The sequence below is a fragment of the Lagenorhynchus albirostris genome, chromosome 1, assembly GCF_949774975.1.
Source record: "Lagenorhynchus albirostris chromosome 1, mLagAlb1.1, whole genome shotgun sequence".
Taxonomy (NCBI): domain Eukaryota; kingdom Metazoa; phylum Chordata; class Mammalia; order Artiodactyla; family Delphinidae; genus Lagenorhynchus; species Lagenorhynchus albirostris.
The window spans coordinates 88,199,022-88,216,244 of NC_083095.1; the positions used below are offsets into that span (position 1 = coordinate 88,199,022).

At 42.8% G+C, this 17,223-nt stretch overlaps 1 protein-coding gene across 1 annotated transcript in view; it reads left to right on the forward strand.

The window, feature by feature from the left end:
• SLC28A2 (solute carrier family 28 member 2) overlaps nt 1-17,223 on the forward strand; it is a 42,511-nt gene that overhangs the window by 11,567 nt on the left and 13,721 nt on the right. The window contains exons 5-15 of the mRNA XM_060168988.1: nt 8,291-8,382; nt 9,473-9,656; nt 11,963-12,104; nt 12,734-12,847; nt 13,196-13,273; nt 13,731-13,811; nt 14,253-14,333; nt 15,714-15,839; nt 15,922-16,052; nt 16,484-16,652; nt 16,827-17,024. Coding sequence (XP_060024971.1) covers nt 8,291-8,382; nt 9,473-9,656; nt 11,963-12,104; nt 12,734-12,847; nt 13,196-13,273; nt 13,731-13,811; nt 14,253-14,333; nt 15,714-15,839; nt 15,922-16,052; nt 16,484-16,652; nt 16,827-17,024 — 1,396 coding nt within the window. The remainder of the gene's footprint in view (nt 1-8,290; nt 8,383-9,472; nt 9,657-11,962; nt 12,105-12,733; nt 12,848-13,195; nt 13,274-13,730; nt 13,812-14,252; nt 14,334-15,713; nt 15,840-15,921; nt 16,053-16,483; nt 16,653-16,826; nt 17,025-17,223) is intronic.

Below are 17,223 nucleotides of genomic sequence, written 5' to 3' on the forward strand. Positions count from 1 at the left end.
GTGATTGGTATAAAATAGGGGTCCAGTTTCATTGTTCTTTATGTGTTTATCCAGTTTTCCCAACACCATTTGTTTAAAGAGACTATCTTTTCCCCACTGGGTGTTCTTGGCTCCCTTGTCAAATATTACCTGACTGTATATGTGGGACTTTAAGTCTGGGCTGTCTATTCTATTCCATTGGTCTATGTGTCTTTTTATGCCTGTACCATACTGTCTTTATTACTATAGCTTTGTAGTATAGTTTGAAATCAGGACATTTGATATCTCTGGATTTGTTCTTTTTCTTCAGGATTGCTTCAGCTATTTGAGGTCTTTTGTGATGCCATACAAATTTTCGGATTGTTTTTTCTATTTCTGTGAAGAATGCCATTGGAGTTTTGCTGGGGATTGTATTGAATCTATAGATGGCTTTGGGTTGTATGGACACTTTAACAATATTAATTTTTCTGATCCATAAACACAGGTGTCTTCCTTTTTTTTTTAAATGCCTTTCCTCTTTAATACCCTTTCCTCTTTTTATGCCTTCTTTCAGATTAATTGAAAAAAAATTTTTTTTGGCTGTGCCACACAGCTTGCAGGATCTCAGTTCCCCAACGAGGAACTGAACCCGGGCTCTTGGCAGTAAAAGCATGGAGTCCTAACCACTGGACCACCAGGGAACTCCCTGAATATTTTTAAATGATTCCATTTTACCTCCTTTATTGGCTTATTAGGTAAACTCTTTGTTTTGCTATATTAGTGGTTGGTTTAGAGTTTTTAGTATATATTTTCTTTCTTTCTCTCTCTCTCTCTCTCTTTCCTTCCCTCCTTCCTTCTTTCTTTCTTTCCTATGTGGTATGTGGGATCTTAGTTCCCTCACCAGGGATGGAACTGGTGCCCCATGCAGTGGAAACATGGAGTCTTAACCACTGGAGCACCAGGCAAGTCCCCTGTAGTGTATATTTTCAACTTATCAAGTCTACCTTCAAGTGATATTATACCCCTTGGCATATAGTATAAGAAACTTATAATAGTATACTTCTGTATGTCCTCTTCCAGCCTTTATATTACTCTTGTTTATGTTTATATATTTTACTTTCACATATGCTATAAACCCCATACAATATTATTATTTTTGTTTAAACATTAAGTTACCTTCCCATATGTTCCAACTTAAATATACCTGCACCTGCATGAATCCTTATCTTTTCCCCTCCTTATTAGAAGGCCTACTCTCCCTGAGTTTGAAGCCAACCTCTTTATCCATCTTCTTAATGCCACCCTTCTCCATCCCCTTCAACAGGGCCTCTTTCCCCTACCTCTTCAATTATTCCTTCCCTCAATCTATAAATATACTCAAGTTTCTTTCCTCAAAAATCAACCTTATCTCAAACTTGTGATATCCTTTTCCTTCATGGCCAAGTTTCTTGGAAACGTGGGATTTCCTTGCTATTTCCATTTTTCTCACCTCCCCATTCAATTTTCAGCCCAGTACAATCTAGTTTTCACCATCACTGCTCTGCTGAAAATCTTTTACTCAAGTGAGCAATGAAAACGTACATACCAAGTCCAATGTACACACACTTTCACTGGGCATCTGCAGCATGACTTCTGACCCTTTCTTTCTGGAAACTCACTTATTGGTTTTAAGGGCACTATCCCCTCCTCATTCTTCTACCTCTCTGGATGTTCTTTCTTGTCTGTTGTTCTCCAGAGCCTGTCATTTGTCTTCTGTTCTCACTCCTACACTTAATGTCTTGATTCCTAAAGCCACATCTGAAGCCTGAATCTTTGTTCTAAGCTTCTGACCTATATATCTAACCACTTACCAAACACCTTCATCTAGGTGTTTCATATACACTTCAAATTAAACATTAAAACCAAATTTCTGTCAGCATAGGTTTGATACTTTTCTACTCAGTCAGGCCCTAGTCAGCCTGGGCTCTAGGCACACAAAGATAAATAAACTCACATTTCCTCCTCAGGTCTGTTCCTCCTCCTGTCTTTTCTATTTTGGTTTATGTTATCACCCTGACTGAGTCACTCACAGAAGGAACCTCATTTGTCATCCCAGTTTCCCTCCCCTTGATGTGGATCCTCTTTCTCAAACACCTATGCCTTTGTTACAAAGTTTTAAAAGAAGAGATTTTTTAAATCTTCTAAAGTGGAAATGGAAAATAATTTAAAATAATTCAGTGCCTTAATGAAAAACTGATTAATGAATTAAAGTGGCCTAATGGAGATCATTCTGGAAAACAATTTCTTGAGGAAAATCCAGCAAGGTTCATATAATTCTGAATAAAATGTTTATAATAAAAACATGAATTTCCTAATGAATTAAGAGATCCTGGCAGGGCTTCCCTGGTGGTGCAGTGGTTGAGAGTCCGCCTGCTGATGCAGGGGACACGGGTTCGTGCCCCGGTCCGGGAAGATCCCGCATGCTGTGGAGCGGCTGGGCCCGTGAGCCATGGCCACTGAGCCTGCGTGTCCGGAGCCTGTGCTCCGCAACGGGAGAGGCCGCGGCAGTGAGAGGCCCGTGTACCGCAAAAAAAAAAAAAAAAAAAAAAAAGAGATCCTGGCAACAGTCATCAATGCTAACATCTCAAAAATAGAGACAGCCTGTGCCTTCTGATAAAAGCACACAACGTCTCTGACACAGTCCTGCACACCTGCCTCCCCCGCTAAAAATGGAATCTGATCAGGTCTCTAACTCTACCTACAATTTATAGGAAATACAGGGGTAAGGAGTAACAGGTTCAATTGTACCGCAGGGATGCAATCATCAAAATGCAGCCTGGGGGAAACCTACAGAATAAACAACCTACTTTACTCAACAAATAAAAGATGGCAGGACATTCAGATGGAAAGACACTTGAAAGAAGCTTCGTCCAACTGCAACATATGGACCTTAAAAAGATCCAGATTCAAAACCCAAACTGTAAGAACAAAACTAACAAAGGACACTTATGAGAAAATCAGGGAACTCTGAACTCTGACTAGATAACTGATATTAAGGAATTAGTGTCATACTGTGATTAAATTGAAAATTAAAAAAACAAACAAACAAACACCTATGCATTCACCTCCTATCAGTCCTCCCCTGCACCTTCAGTTACTTCCATACTGGCCCCTAGCCCATCCCTCACCACCCGCCTCCAGAGTGATCTTTCTAAAAAATACATATATACTTATGTTATTACCTTGCTTAAATTCTTCAATGGGTCTCTGCTTTCTACAAGATAAAACTGAAATTCCTAAGCATGATATATAGTCTAAATGACCTGGCTTCTGTCTTCTTTGCATGCTTTCTTCCCACCATCCATCCACATGCTCCCTGCTTCTCAGCGACAGTAAATCATACTGTTCTTCCTTTCTTTCTTTTTTTTTTTAAAGAAGATGTTGGGGGGTAGGAGTTTATTAATTAATTTATTTTTTTGCTGTGTTGGGTCTTCGTTTCTGTGTGAGGGCTTTCTCTAGTTGTGGCAAGTGGGGGCCACTCTTCATCGCGGTACGCGGGCCTCTCACTATGGCGGCCTCTCTTGTTGCGGAGCACAGGCTCCAGACGCGCAGGCTCAGCAGTTGTGGCTCACGGGCCCAGTTGCTCTGCGGCATGTGGGATCCTCCCAGACCAGGGCTCGAACCCGTGTCCCCTGCATTAGCAGGCAGAGTCTCAGCCACTGTGCCACCAGGGAAGCCCCATACTGTTCTTTCAAAATGCTTGGCTCACTCAAGTATGCTTTTCCTCCTCTAGAGGTAGCCCAGGGCTCTCTTCTAACTCCCTGAAACACATCCCCCTGACAAGCGCCTTCCCCTTTACCTTTAGGATCAGTTCATCTGTCCTCTTCTTTGTGAAAGCTTCTTTGACATTCACCTGCTCCTTCTCCTCTGCTCTCTTCGTAATTATAACTTTGGAATTCTGGAATGTTCCCTCTGGAATTCCAGTCTTTCATGTCTAATTAGAAGCCCCATGGAGTAATGGAAAGATCTGGGGTTTAAATCCTAACTTTGCCAGCAGGCTCACTTTCCTTGCCTGTGAATATAATATTAACCTTGTGGTTTTAGGGGAAGATGATTGAAGAGGTCTTGCAGTACCTGGTAAAAAGTGCTTACTAAATAGTATCTGGTTTTTCTTTCCTTTATAGGCAATTTTTTGAAAAAGTAGTCCATATATACTCACACTCCCTCAATCCCCTGCAATTCCATTTTCATCCAGTCACTCTCCTGTAAATGGCTCTTTCAAACAGAACCAGTCACCTGTTCACGGCCATCTTCTCATTTGCTATGCTACCTGATCTTACACATCACTGAATGTTGTTGACCTATCCTCCTTTTTTTAAAAAAAATATTATTTTTTTAAAATTTATTTATTTATGGCTGCATTGGGTCTTCGTTGCTGCACACAGGATTTCTCTAGTTATGGCGAGCGGGGGCTACTCTTCGTTGCGGTGCGCGGGCTTCTCATTGTGGTGACTTCTCTTGCTGTGGAGCATGGGATCTAGGCATGCGGGCTTCAGTAGTTGTGGCACACCGGCTTAGTTGCTCCGCGGCATGTGGGATCTTCCTGGACCAGGACTCGAACCAGTGTCCCCTTTATTGGCAGGCAGATTTTTAACCACTGCGCCACCAGGGAAGCCCTCTCCTTTTTTTTTTTTCCGGTACGTGGGCCTCTCACTGTTGTGGCCTCTCCCGTTGTGGAGCACAGGCTCCGGACGCGCAGGCTCAGCGGCCATGGCTCACGGGCCCAGCCGTTCCGCGGCATGTGGGATCTTCCCGTGGGATCTTCCCGGACCGGGGCACGAACCCGTGTCCCCTGCATCGGCAGGCGGACTCTCAACCACTGCACCACCAGGGAAGCCCGGGATAAGAGTTCTGGAAGGAAGACGTTGAGGCTGGGTAGAAGGGCCGGTTGGAAAACCCACTAACTAGGTCCCTCTTGTTTTTGTGGATCTTTGGATCTCTACTTTTAGTGTGAAGAAGATCTGACTTTTTATTGCACATCAAGCAGAGATTTGGGTCCTGTGTGGAGAGAGGGTTCTTTTCCAAGGCAACACATCCATCACAACTCAGCAGTTAAGCACCCGGCTGTGTTCTGGTTTAGGTTCCCTTCTCACTCTACCTGGGGTGATGGTTCTCAGAACTGGTCATCCCCCGGTGCACAGAGCCTCTGACTCCAATGTAGGTTTGCTGGCCTCCATCTGATACACTTTTCTCTTGCCTTCCCAGGTTTTCCAACTCCTTTTTGGCTTTCCACTTTGGTTTATTAATAAGCTTTTTGCTTCTCAATCACCATTCTCCCTTGGACACTTTTTGTACCTGTTCTTGAGCTCCTCTACCACACTATCCAGCAACCCTTGCCCATCCAGTTTTAAACCAGTTTTATACACACCTTTGAATCTGGCAAAGTGGTACCCAGTACAATACCCACGGACCAGTTCTTCTTATGCTATCATCAAATGAAAACTTTGGACACCTTGAAAAGATTCTGGTCACTTCTACCTGGAGGCCCTTGCCCTTTACTCAGACCATCATTTGGGTTGACTCATTTTCTTTCTTCTAGTTCTGACTTCAAGCCAGGGCAAGCAAGGATTCACCCAGGGCCCCACTGTCAACAGTCACAGGAGATGGATTTTTTGAAAGCTACCTACGCCTTCCATTCTAACTGCTAAAAGATAGTACCCCAGACCCTGGGAATTTCCATAGCTTTGTCTCCCTTAGTTGGGGGAGTTTCCACAACTTGTGGAAAGGGTCACTGAGAAAATGCATGAACACCCGTGCTGCTAGGCCTGACCTATAGTGACCACTAATGCTGTGTTCAGCTAGCACAACCTACCATCCTTACCCTACTCTTTCCCATGCTGTCACTTGAGGCTGCAGGCAGTAAGCATGTAAGTGAGAGAGTTATTATTAGTCCATATCTGGAAAGCCTTCCACATACATACCTAGAGAATTTATGAGTGGGTACAGACATCACAGCAAGTTATGGACAAGATATCAAGTGTCACCATCTACCAGACAGATTTTTTTTTTCTCAATTAAGCTTCTGAGTATAGCACAGTTACTAACTCTCAAACTGAGCCATTATGTAAAGAGCTTGGTTGTATTAGCAAGATCCTAGGCCAAGCAGGATGCCAGGACCATGAACACCCGTGCCCATACCTCTATGCACTGCTTCTCAGTTGGTTTAAAAGGGTCTGAGAACATATATTCTCTTTTCCTTGGAATGTCCTGTATGATTTTTTTTAATTTTCATTTTTTAAAGCAGAGGTCCAGTTGTAAATTGATATGCTAGGATCAGGTTGTTCATGGGTTTTGCAGAAATGAGTGCTCTTCACTGACTTCTGGTAGAACCCACTGATCTTTAGTTCCCAGGGAACGGTTGAATGTGGTCCTGAGGTAATGGCAGAAATCTTTTCTAGGTGTGTGGTTTATATTTGTCCTGGACTAGTGAGTGTCCCCGCTCATTTTGCAATGGCTTTGCTGAACTGGCATTTGATTAGGTATGATTTTAAATCAGCTTCACCTAATAGATCAGTTTGGGTCCTAACAGGAACAGACGGAATACTTAAATTAGTATAATTAGAGAAGGGTTTATTTACAGAGGGGGTTTATTTACAGAGAGACCATTACAGGGGTGTGTGCAAGATGTAGCGGAATCACAAGAAACAATAGTGCAAGAACCTGAGGCTGGAAGCAATGAACAGTTACTATTGCTAGGCAAGGGACAAGATATAAGAGAACCCAGAAGGAGAGTCAGATAGAGAAGACTTCACTATGCTGACCTCAGTCTTTTCATCCACTCTGATCTCCTTTTGGATCCTCTTGGTAGAACCCAACTAGATAATCCAGAGGGTTATGTAATCCCACTGATGCAGTCCACATGGGTTAGAATCCCAGGGCACAGAGCAAGATGGAGAGTGGATCTGGAGGAGCAAACCAAAGATATCTGGCGCACATGGGAAGTCTAGGATTGAAATTACATTAGTTCCTTGATATACTTTGCAAATGATATTCCAAAGATATTGACATCCTTCAGGTACACTGACACCTCTCAGCAATGGTTTTTACTCACTACTTTCTCTATTAAGCATGGAAAGTTAGCAGAGTTCTTGAGATCCTAAAGCGTCCTCTTGAACTGATAAGTCAGGTGGTGATAAAGAATGTTTTCTCCTTTCTCAGATCACCTATATCTAATAATACACACTCTACTCAACTAACACAAAGGGTTGGACTCCCTGAAGAAAGAAGAAATAAGGAGAAGGAGAGAGGAGTGAAAAGGAAGGCTTTGTATAAAGAAGAGGAGGGAGTGTGTTAGATGGGAGAGGTAGCAATGGAGAAAGAGCCATGGAAATCTGTGAGCTAAGTCCCCAGGGCATTTGGAGCTAGTGGTTGGTCTCAGCCCTGGCTAAGCTGTCCTGCCTCAGCATGATGGGCTTCTTGCTGGGCTCACCTTCTTTGGAGCTTCTAAGAGTTTGGAAATTAGAGCTTTTTGTTCATATGACTTCAGTGTGCTGAGGACATTTAAAAGTGGCAGAGACAGGCGAGCCCGGGACCTGGGTAAGATGCAGCAAAGGAAGATGGTTAAGAGCTCAGATTCTGAAGCCAGACTGCCTGAGTTTACATTTTATCTATGCTCCTTACAACTTCCATGACCTTGGGAAAGGTACTTCTCTGTTTTCCAGTTTCCACATCTGTAAAATGGGAATGATAATAGTAGCCACCTCAAGAGTTCTTATTAGGAGTCAATGAGTTAGTACTTTTAAACTTCTTAGAAAGAGTTCAGCACATAGAAAGCACTATATAAATGTTTGATAAATTAAACTTGAAAAGTTCTACTTGCTGGGCACCTTCTTTCAGGCCCTCTCACCCAGGGATTCTTGAGGGTGGTAGTGTTTTCCATCCAGTCTGTCAATTCATATCTGATTGACTGTTCAGGGTTATGGGTTTATGTGATTTTTATTTTCTCTCAGAAGAATAGGCCCTTTTCTGAATCTGGAAGCTGAGCAATCCCTCGTCCCTAGAGAACAGGAAGGAGTAGGTCCCAGTAGTCTCTCCCTGATGTGACCAGTGTTCCCTTCTATGGTAGGAAATTACTGAGGATATTGCTAGTCCAGGTTGGGTAGGAGTGTTCTGACCTGCTGCCCATTGACAAGGTTGACCTGGCCTTTTTGGCATCGCTACAACACTACCTAACTTCCCCAGGATGTATTTCATTAAGAGAAAACTCTTCCTCAGGCCAGGCAATCTAAGTTCTGGGAATTGATATAAATGGGATGGAATAATTTTTGGTTCTTAACTTTTGGATTCTCATCAGGAGGAACCTACAGCCTTTCACCAGGGCAAGAAGTTTCTGTAAGACACATGCTGCCTTGTTCAAGAAGGTCCTGCTGAGCCTGTTGTGTTTGGGTAAGGTATTGAGGATCCACGGAAGTGAGAGACACAGTTGTTTTAGAAATGTGACCTTGTGTCAAGACTATTACTAGATGGAAAGCAAATTTATTCACAAGTTGATCTAAAGGGCTATATGATGTATAGATCGTAATTACTTGTAGGTGAGCTGTAATTTATAGAATTGCACTTCTAGGAATAAGTAAATAAGTTGCACTTCTGAGAATAAGCTATTTTTCAAAATGTACTATTTGATAGACTTAAATATGTCAGAGAATCTGGGCTTGTCTCTTTTTTAGTATCTTGATTAGATGAGGGGCATGGTTCTTAAAGTCTGTGAAAGAAGCCTGTAGTATGTTACTTATTTGCTGGTTTACTGGTAAGATCAATGATATAAAATATTTTTAAAAGATAGCAAACCTCTTGGGAATTCCCTGGCAGTCCAGTGGTTAGGACTCAGTGCTTTCAATGTTGGGGCCCGGATTCGATCCCTGATTGGGGAACTAAGATCCTACAAGCCGCGGGGCATGACCAAAAAAAAAAAAAAAAAATAGATAGCAAACCTTTATTTAAAATATACCGTCAGTGACGTATGGGACTTTGATGTGAATATTAGAGGCAGCTGGGGTAGTGAGAACAAAAATTATATTTTGGGGTGAGTCAAGGGGCCATGGAATGAGAACCATATGGCTGTACCCCCTAGTACTAGCCTTGTTTACTAAAAGAATGGCTCTGCTGAAGAGGAAAGGTTAAAATGACTGGGATTGTAAAGTTTTGAGAAAAGATGACTTTTTAAGAGTATAAAGGTGGGTGCTGATCAAATCCACTTCCAGGGATTGAAAGAGAATATCAAGGGAATGAGATTTTGTCAGGGTCAAGTGAAAATATGCAACATTCAAACTAAGTTGGTTCCTCCTTGGGATACCCCAAGAAAACAGTTAGCCATCTATCCTGGCCTTGAGAATTGCATCTCAGTCTGACAGGGCTGGGTGGTAAGGTCACTGGAGGGTTTTACCTGCCTTAAGTCCCAGACATTCATGACTAAATCTTCATTTGGTCCTAAGGGGCTCTGCCTTGCTGGTCCTTACTCTGTACTTTCTCTTTTTAGCTTATGCTGCCTACTTCCTGGCAGCTTGCATCTTGAATTTCCATAGGGCACTGGCCTTGTTCGTCCTCACCTGTTTGGTGCTTTTAGTCCTGGTTCACCGCTTTCTGAAAAGGTTCTTTGGTGAAAAATTAACGAGATGTCTGAAGCCCCTTGAAAACTCATGCCTGAAGCTTTGGATGAAACGGTAAGTTAAGAATCTCAATATCCCTCATCCCACAACTTGTCTTAAACCCCAATCCATTACCCTTTTCCTCCTTTGACGGTTCTTGGGCTGTCTCTCACACCCTCCCCTATACTTTACAAAACCAAGGCTCATACGGTATTTGTTTTTCTCTTTCTGACTTACTTTACTCTGTATGACAGACTCTAGGTCCATCCACCTCACTACAAATAACTCAATTTCATTTCTTTTTATGGCTGGGTAATATTCCATTGTATATATGTGCCACATCTTCTTTATCCATTCATCTGTTGATGGACACTTAGGTTGCTTCCATGTCCTGGCTATTGTAAATAGAGCCGGAATCTAAAAAAAACAAAAACAAACAAAAAACCTAGGGGCAAGATGGGAATAAAGATGCAGACCTACTAGAGAATGGACTTGAGGACATGGGGAGGGGGAAGGGTAAGCTGGGACAAAGTGAGAGAATGGCATGGATGTATATACACTACCAAACGTAAAATAGATAGCTAGTGGGAAGCAGCCGCATAGCACAGGGAGATCAGCTCGGTGCTCTGTGACCACCTAGAGGGGTGGGATAGGGAGGGCGGGAGGGAGGGAGACGTAAGAGGGAAGAGATATGGGGATATATGTATATGTATAGCTGGTTCACTTTGTTATAAAGCAGAAACTAACACACCATTGTAAAGAAATTATACTCCAATAAAGATGTTAAAAAAAAACCAAGGCTCGGTGAGCAAATAGCAACGGGCCTCTGAACCCTGAACTTAGTCCAGTTTCTTATAGCCTCATGTCTCAATATTGCTAGGGGGCAGGAGGGGTTCCATTTCAGAGAAGAGTTTCAGTCTGTTTATTGTCAGGGCTGGTATCAGAAATGAGAAAAACCATACTCCTCTTCAATGAAGAAATCAAGGCAAAGAGGCTTATAGCAGCATTAAACTATCAAATTGATTTGGTGGTCATGTGTTTCTCCCTTAGTTCCTGGATACTTTTTGTGCTTTTTTTCCCTCTAGTCCTCCAGACTTCCTGCACCCACTGGTGTCTTATAATTCCCTAGAGTTTAAGGAGCAAACTCACTGTTCAGTGTATACTGAGCTGGATGCTACAGCAGCCGCACCTCATCTAACTAACTGTGGCATGCATATGTCCTTTGATCACACGCCTGGGCTGAGAGGATAACTTTCAGACTCTCTATATGTTCCACTTTTATGACTTTTGTCCAATGGATGCACAGAAAATAGCTGTTCAGATGTTTGCAACAGCGATCGTTTGGAGAAACACACCAGACTACAGCCTAAATTTTGGATCATTGATTTATTTGACACTGGAGCGATAGAGCGAAAGGACTTTCTTCATTAACAGGATGGATTCTGGAAGCCAGATTTATTTATTTATTTATTATGTTACTTTATTTTTTTAATTTTATTAAAAAAATTTTTATACAGCACGTTCTTATTAGTTATCCATGGAAGACAGATTTAATTCACTTTGAGTTCACAGTGAGAACAGCTCCAAAATTCAACCCTGACCTGTGATCCCTTCTGTCGTCGTCATCGTTGTTCCTATGGCATCTCAACGGACAATGTGTTCTTTTTGTTTTCTTTTCTTTTCATATGTGATTCACCTTCTAATTCTTTTCCCTTGAACTGAAATGACTCCAACACTCAGACATGAGGAGACTAGTTTATGTATTTTTTTTTTTTCATTTTAACATCTTTATTGGAGTATAATTGCTTTACAATGGTATGTTAGTTTCAGCTTCACAACAAAATGAATCAGTTATATATATACATATGTTCCCATATCTCTTCCCGCTTGCGTCTCCCTCTAGTTTATGTATTGATCAAGCATGTTTGGTACATAAAGGGACCACAGGGCATTAAGTAGTTGATTTGTGGCTTAGCCTTTACTCTTGCCCTTGGAGTGGTTGGAAAGTGGGTGGAGATCCATGGGAGGACTTTTCCTCCTTCTTTTTTAAATATTTTGGTTATGCATTAGAACATTCTTAAAGAACAAGTCTTTATATCACATCTTACTGATATGATAACTTGAAGAAAAGGAGGTCATGAGATTTATGTCCTCAGATTGGACTCTTTCAGCTTCATTCTGTGAGTAAAAGAGTTGAGGGGAGGGGAGAGGTGTTAACTGGGAAACCACCAGATGAATGATTCTAAAGATATGTCTCTGTGTCTAATCTATTGGGTTGTTTCATTTATCCTTGTGGTGAATTTCTAATTTTTAGAGGTAAAGTTAATGATTTCTTATTCACTCACTGATTTGATGACATGGTCTTGAAATTCCCTCTCCAGTGTGTTCGCGGGAGTCTCCTTGGTTGGCCTTATCCTGTGGCTGGCTCTAGACACAGCCCAAAGGCCAGAGCAGCTGACCTCCTTCGCAGGAATCTGCATGTTCACCCTCATCCTCTTTGCCTGCTCCAAACACCACAGTGCAGTGAGTTTTGGGTATTGCAGGGTGGGCGTAGTAATACCTAGCCAAGGACCATGTCTTACTAATTACAAAGTGCATGAGCCAAGTATTGATTACAAAGGCATAGAACTAAGTTCTTAACAATCTCTGGAATTGGCCCCTTTGACAATATTGCCCCTAAGTGAAGTTTAAAGTTCTCACAGGCCCTAGACCATTTATTTTCACACTGTAGGTTGTGATCCGTTAGTGAGCCTTGATATCAATTTTGTGGATCCAGGCCAGTGTTAAAGAAAAAACAAACAAAACAAAAAATAAAGAAGGAAAGAAAGAAAATAGAATACAATAGAGAATGAGCTTGCATTGCACACAGTAATATTAAAGTAGTGGTTTATGATGCTTTTATAGGTATGTGTGCGTGTGTCTGTGTGTGAGGTCTAACCTGTAGGCATAGTTTTGAGAACCACATAGACGTATGTGGCTCTTTATATACTACTGCCCTATTTCCCCCGCTCCCTGTTCCATCTTACCCCAGATTTACTGTTAACATGCTAAGGTGGTTCCAGAGTACACGTACCCACGTTTAAAACCCCAGCCAGGTAATGAACAAGTCGGGTTTAGAGCTCACATTAGAATAACGTTCTTATTGGTCCCAGGTGTCCTGGAGGGCAGTGCTTTGGGGCCTAGGTCTTCAGTTTGTCTTTGGGATCTTGGTCATCAGAACTGATCCTGGATTTAATGCATTTCAATGGCTGGGAAACCAGATTCAGGTATGAGAAATTGAATATGAGAGCTCTTTTAGAACCCTAGAGAAAGGAGACTGGGGGAAAGCATGAGGAGATCAGGCTGTGTCTTGTTAGTGATGGTGGTGGGTGATCTGGTGGGAAAGGAGAGAGTATACTGGGGTACAACTATGCATACAAATAAAGAGAATGGAACTGCTGAGTCCTCTGTCATTCAATGAGTAGCTCATAGTGACTTAGGCTGCTTCCCATGCTGTCAAAGGGAGGCCAACCTCAGTAGCAGCACTAGGTCCTCATCATACATGAGGCTGATCCTATCTTCCCTGTGTCCTTTCTGGCTTCACTCTAGTTCTGTCTCTCTTTTTTTTCTTTCAGATTTTTCTCAACTATACTGTGGCTGGCTCCAGTTTTGTTTTTGGGGATATGCTGGTCAAGGATATCTTCGCTTTTCAGGTCATATGTTTCATGAGCAAGAATGAGGGTCAGTGGCAGTGAGGGTGAGGGGGATAAAGCGAGATGACGAAGATGTGTGTCCAAGAGATCAGCCAGTCTATATACCAATTTGACCCTAAGAAGAGGATTTGATCTTATCCATATAGGAAGCAGCATTAATGTCTTGCCCTTTGATCATTGTCATACTGAAATTGGAATGAAATAGGGGTGGGAGAAGAAGGCTCAGAAAACATCTCCTTGTGGCTTAGTATTGACGGCATAATAGATTTGCAATACATTTAAAATTTATTCCTAGACTAGCTTGTGTTTAAATATCCAGAGTATCTATTACTGTATCAGCAGCTGTGCTTGGGATGCTAAGAACTTAACTTAGAGACCTGAAACACAGTCTCCTTACGGCACACAGTTGCACATTCAGTGTAGTATCTCACTGGTTGCCCCATCATTCTCATTATAGGCCTTACCGATCATCCTTTTCTTTGGATGTGTGATGTCCATTCTTTACTACCTGGGCTTTGTGCAGTGGGTAGTTCAGAAGGTGAGTCATTCTCCTGCACAGTCAGGAGGTGGGCCTTTGTCTTGTGATCTATCAAGAGGCATGAAGATGGCACTTACTTTGGGGAAAAAATGATCATATGTCAGATCTAGAGCATTAGAACGAATGTGAAAAGCAAACTCTTTCAAGCGTGCCTGATACCAGGTGGTCAGGACCAGGCCCTAGGCAGGCTGAGGGGCAGAGCAGGGAGAAAAAATGGGCTGAACTACCATTTCATACTGAGTTTTAATCTACTTTTTCTGGAAGCCAAGAGTCCTGAGTTCTGGTCCAGGCTCTGTTTGTAACTTGGTTTGTGGTCTCGGCCTTGTGCCTCTTCTTCTCTAGGCCTTAGTTTCCTTACCAACATAATGGAGGAGGAGTTTTGATGGATACACCCCAAGATTTCTGCTAATGTTAATGGTTTGGAACTTTGCATCCCTTTAGATTGCCTGGTTTTTGCAAATCACCATGGGCACCACTGCCGCAGAGACCCTGGCTGTGGCAGGAAACATCTTTGTGGGTATGGTAAGCACCCTGAGGCCTTCTGATCTTTTCTCTGGGGAACAGAGAGTATGGCAGAAAACAGTGTGAGACATGTATGCTTTCCTTTTGAAAAGTCAAATAGATGAAGACTGTATGGGCAGCCAGTCACTCTGATGAAAGAAAACTTGGAACTCAGCTCATTGCTTTCACCTTTCATGCCTAATAATACTTATTTGGGTGTATGTAATGGGGACATACTTAACCACAGATCCAACTTCTTACACAGGAATTTAGGGAAATGGCCTGGTCCAAGTCATCCCCCTTCAGGGGCTATGAAAGATGTTTCCTCCATATTCTGGTTTCTTCCTGTAACCTTTGTTTTCCAGAATCTCTAAGGAGACAATAGCTTGCCTTGCTCAGGGCTAACACCAAAGCTTGTCCCCATAATACTTGTTTGATACATTTGTCTGTATGGAGTAGGTGTTCAATATATGCTACTGACTGATCAACTCAGTGTTAGGGACAATGGCTTGTCAAACTGACAAGGAATTAGTATTGAGGTCTTTCTCTCCTAAGGCCCTAGGCTGATTAATGGTATTTGAAATGTTCTCAGAAAACTTCTGTACACTTCTACCATAGCATGCTGCATTTTGCTGAAATTCTCCATAATCAGCTTAGTTTCCTCTGCTAGACTGTAAAGTCCTAAGAGTAGGAACTTTGCCTTATTCATAGGAATGTCCCTAGCATATCATATAGCACTAGGCACATAGTTGTCACTCATTAAATAATAAGTATTTCTTAGGTCAATGCTAGATATATTTTACATAGTTGGGTCTTCATAATTTCATACCATTTTCACAAACATTATTTCTTTTGATTCTTTCATCAACATTGGGCTTCAGTAATCTATTTGCAATTCATTTAATGAGTACCTTTTAAGCAATTAATATGTACGCAGTAAGTACACTATACTAAAGTCATTCACTAAATATATAGTTTCTGTTTGTTTGTTTGTTTGGGCCACACCACGTGGCTTGTGGGATCCTAGTTCCCCAACCAAGGATCGAATCCTGGACCTTGGCAGTGAAAGTGCGGAGTCCCAACCACTGGACCACCAGGGAAGTCCCGAGTATATAGTTTTAGACATTGAGGACATAAAAAAGAAATATACTGTTTGTCTTCTATAGCATTCTAAATTTTAAATAGATGAGACAAACTGATATGAAAACACATGAGAAGAGTGCTAGCCAGGATATGATTAGGTGCCAGAGGGGGTGAGCCAGACACTGGGAGAGCCTAAAAGCAGAGCTTAGTTTTGGAAGCGCACCCACACTGGAGGGATGTGTGCCCGGAGCTGGGGCAGGCACTCTGGGATGGGGAGCTGCACCTTCTTGACTCTGACTCTCTTCTCCTTTTTTATAGACAGAGGCACCTCTGCTCATCCGTCCATACCTTGCAGACATGACGCTTTCAGAAGTCCATGCAGTGATGACTGGAGGGTTTGCCACCATCTCAGGCACTGTCTTGGGAGCCTTCATATCCTTTGGGGTAAGCATAGTCTGTTTGATCACTCCTGGGTGAGCCCAAGTCTGGGTTCTGTAGATGCTCATTCCTAAGTCTGGCCTTACAGATTGACACGTCATCCTTGATTTCTGCCTCTGTGATGGCTGCCCCTTCTGCTCTTGCTTTGTCAAAGCTGGTATATCCAGAAGTGGAGGAGTCCAAGTTCAAGAATAAGGAGGGGGTAAAATTGCCCCGTGGGTGAGTCCAATGAGGCATATAATTTGGGAGATGATGAGGTCAGGTGCAGAGTCAAGAGTGGTGCTATGGTGGTAGAGGCTTCAAGTCTCCTGGAGAAGGAATAATATGATTCCATATCTCCTCTTGTCTACCTCTGCCTTTAGCTAATCATGTTGATTTTTTTCTTTTGTTTAACCCTCCCACCTGCCTCTCTCTTCTGCATGCCATTATCCTCTGTCCTTTGTGTCAGTACCATTTCATGGCGATTAAATCTGATACTGCTTCAGTGTTATTTCCACAAAAAGGGTCACCAGGAACCCCCATCATCTCTCAAGCTGTTCTTGCAGTCTCCTGTTGCACTCCTGCACTGTTGGGACCCTGGGACAGCTCTTCTGTGAGGAGCCGAGATTGCTCTAGACACCGTATTCTTCCCCTATGCCCAATAACCACAGGAAGGAGAAGAATGTTCTGGAAGCTGCCAGCAATGGAGCCACAGATGCCATAGGCCTTGCTGCTAATGTAGCAGCCAACCTGATTGCTTTTTTGGCCGTGTTGGCCTTCATCAATGCTGCCCTCTCCTGGCTAGGGGAACTGGTAGACATACAGGGACTCACTTTTCAGGTAAAGGATTCCATTTGTTGGGCTGTTCCTCTAGGGTGTGTTTAAGTAGTCCTTGAATTGTGCATGTCTTCCTGACCCACAGTGCACTGAGGGAGCGTGGAGAGGAGAAGGGTGGAGGAGACTGAGTCAAGGCTTCAGAGAAGTCTTTGTCTCCTGTCTCTTTCTCTCACCCAGGTCATCTGTTCCTATATGCTAAGGCCCATGGTTTTCATGATGGGTGTCGAGTGGGCAGACTGTCCGATGGTGGCTGAGATGGTGGGGATCAAGTTCTTCACAAATGAGTTTGTGGCCTATCAGCAACTGTCTCAGTACAAAAACAAACGTCTCTCTGGAGTAGAAGAGTGGATTGGAGGCGAGAAACAGTGGATTTCTGTAAGTGACAATCTAGAAAAGCATAAACAGTCCAGGCAGACAAAAAGTGTTACGCTAAAGTTTAACACCCACAGATCCCTTTCCAGGGTCCCAGGCCTGACCACAAAGCAAGAGTAACAGTATGCTGAGCTTCGGTGCCTGAGCTGCCCTGAGGTCTGTGTGCTAGTCCCCTACTCTCTGACCCAACTTCTCTCTAGAA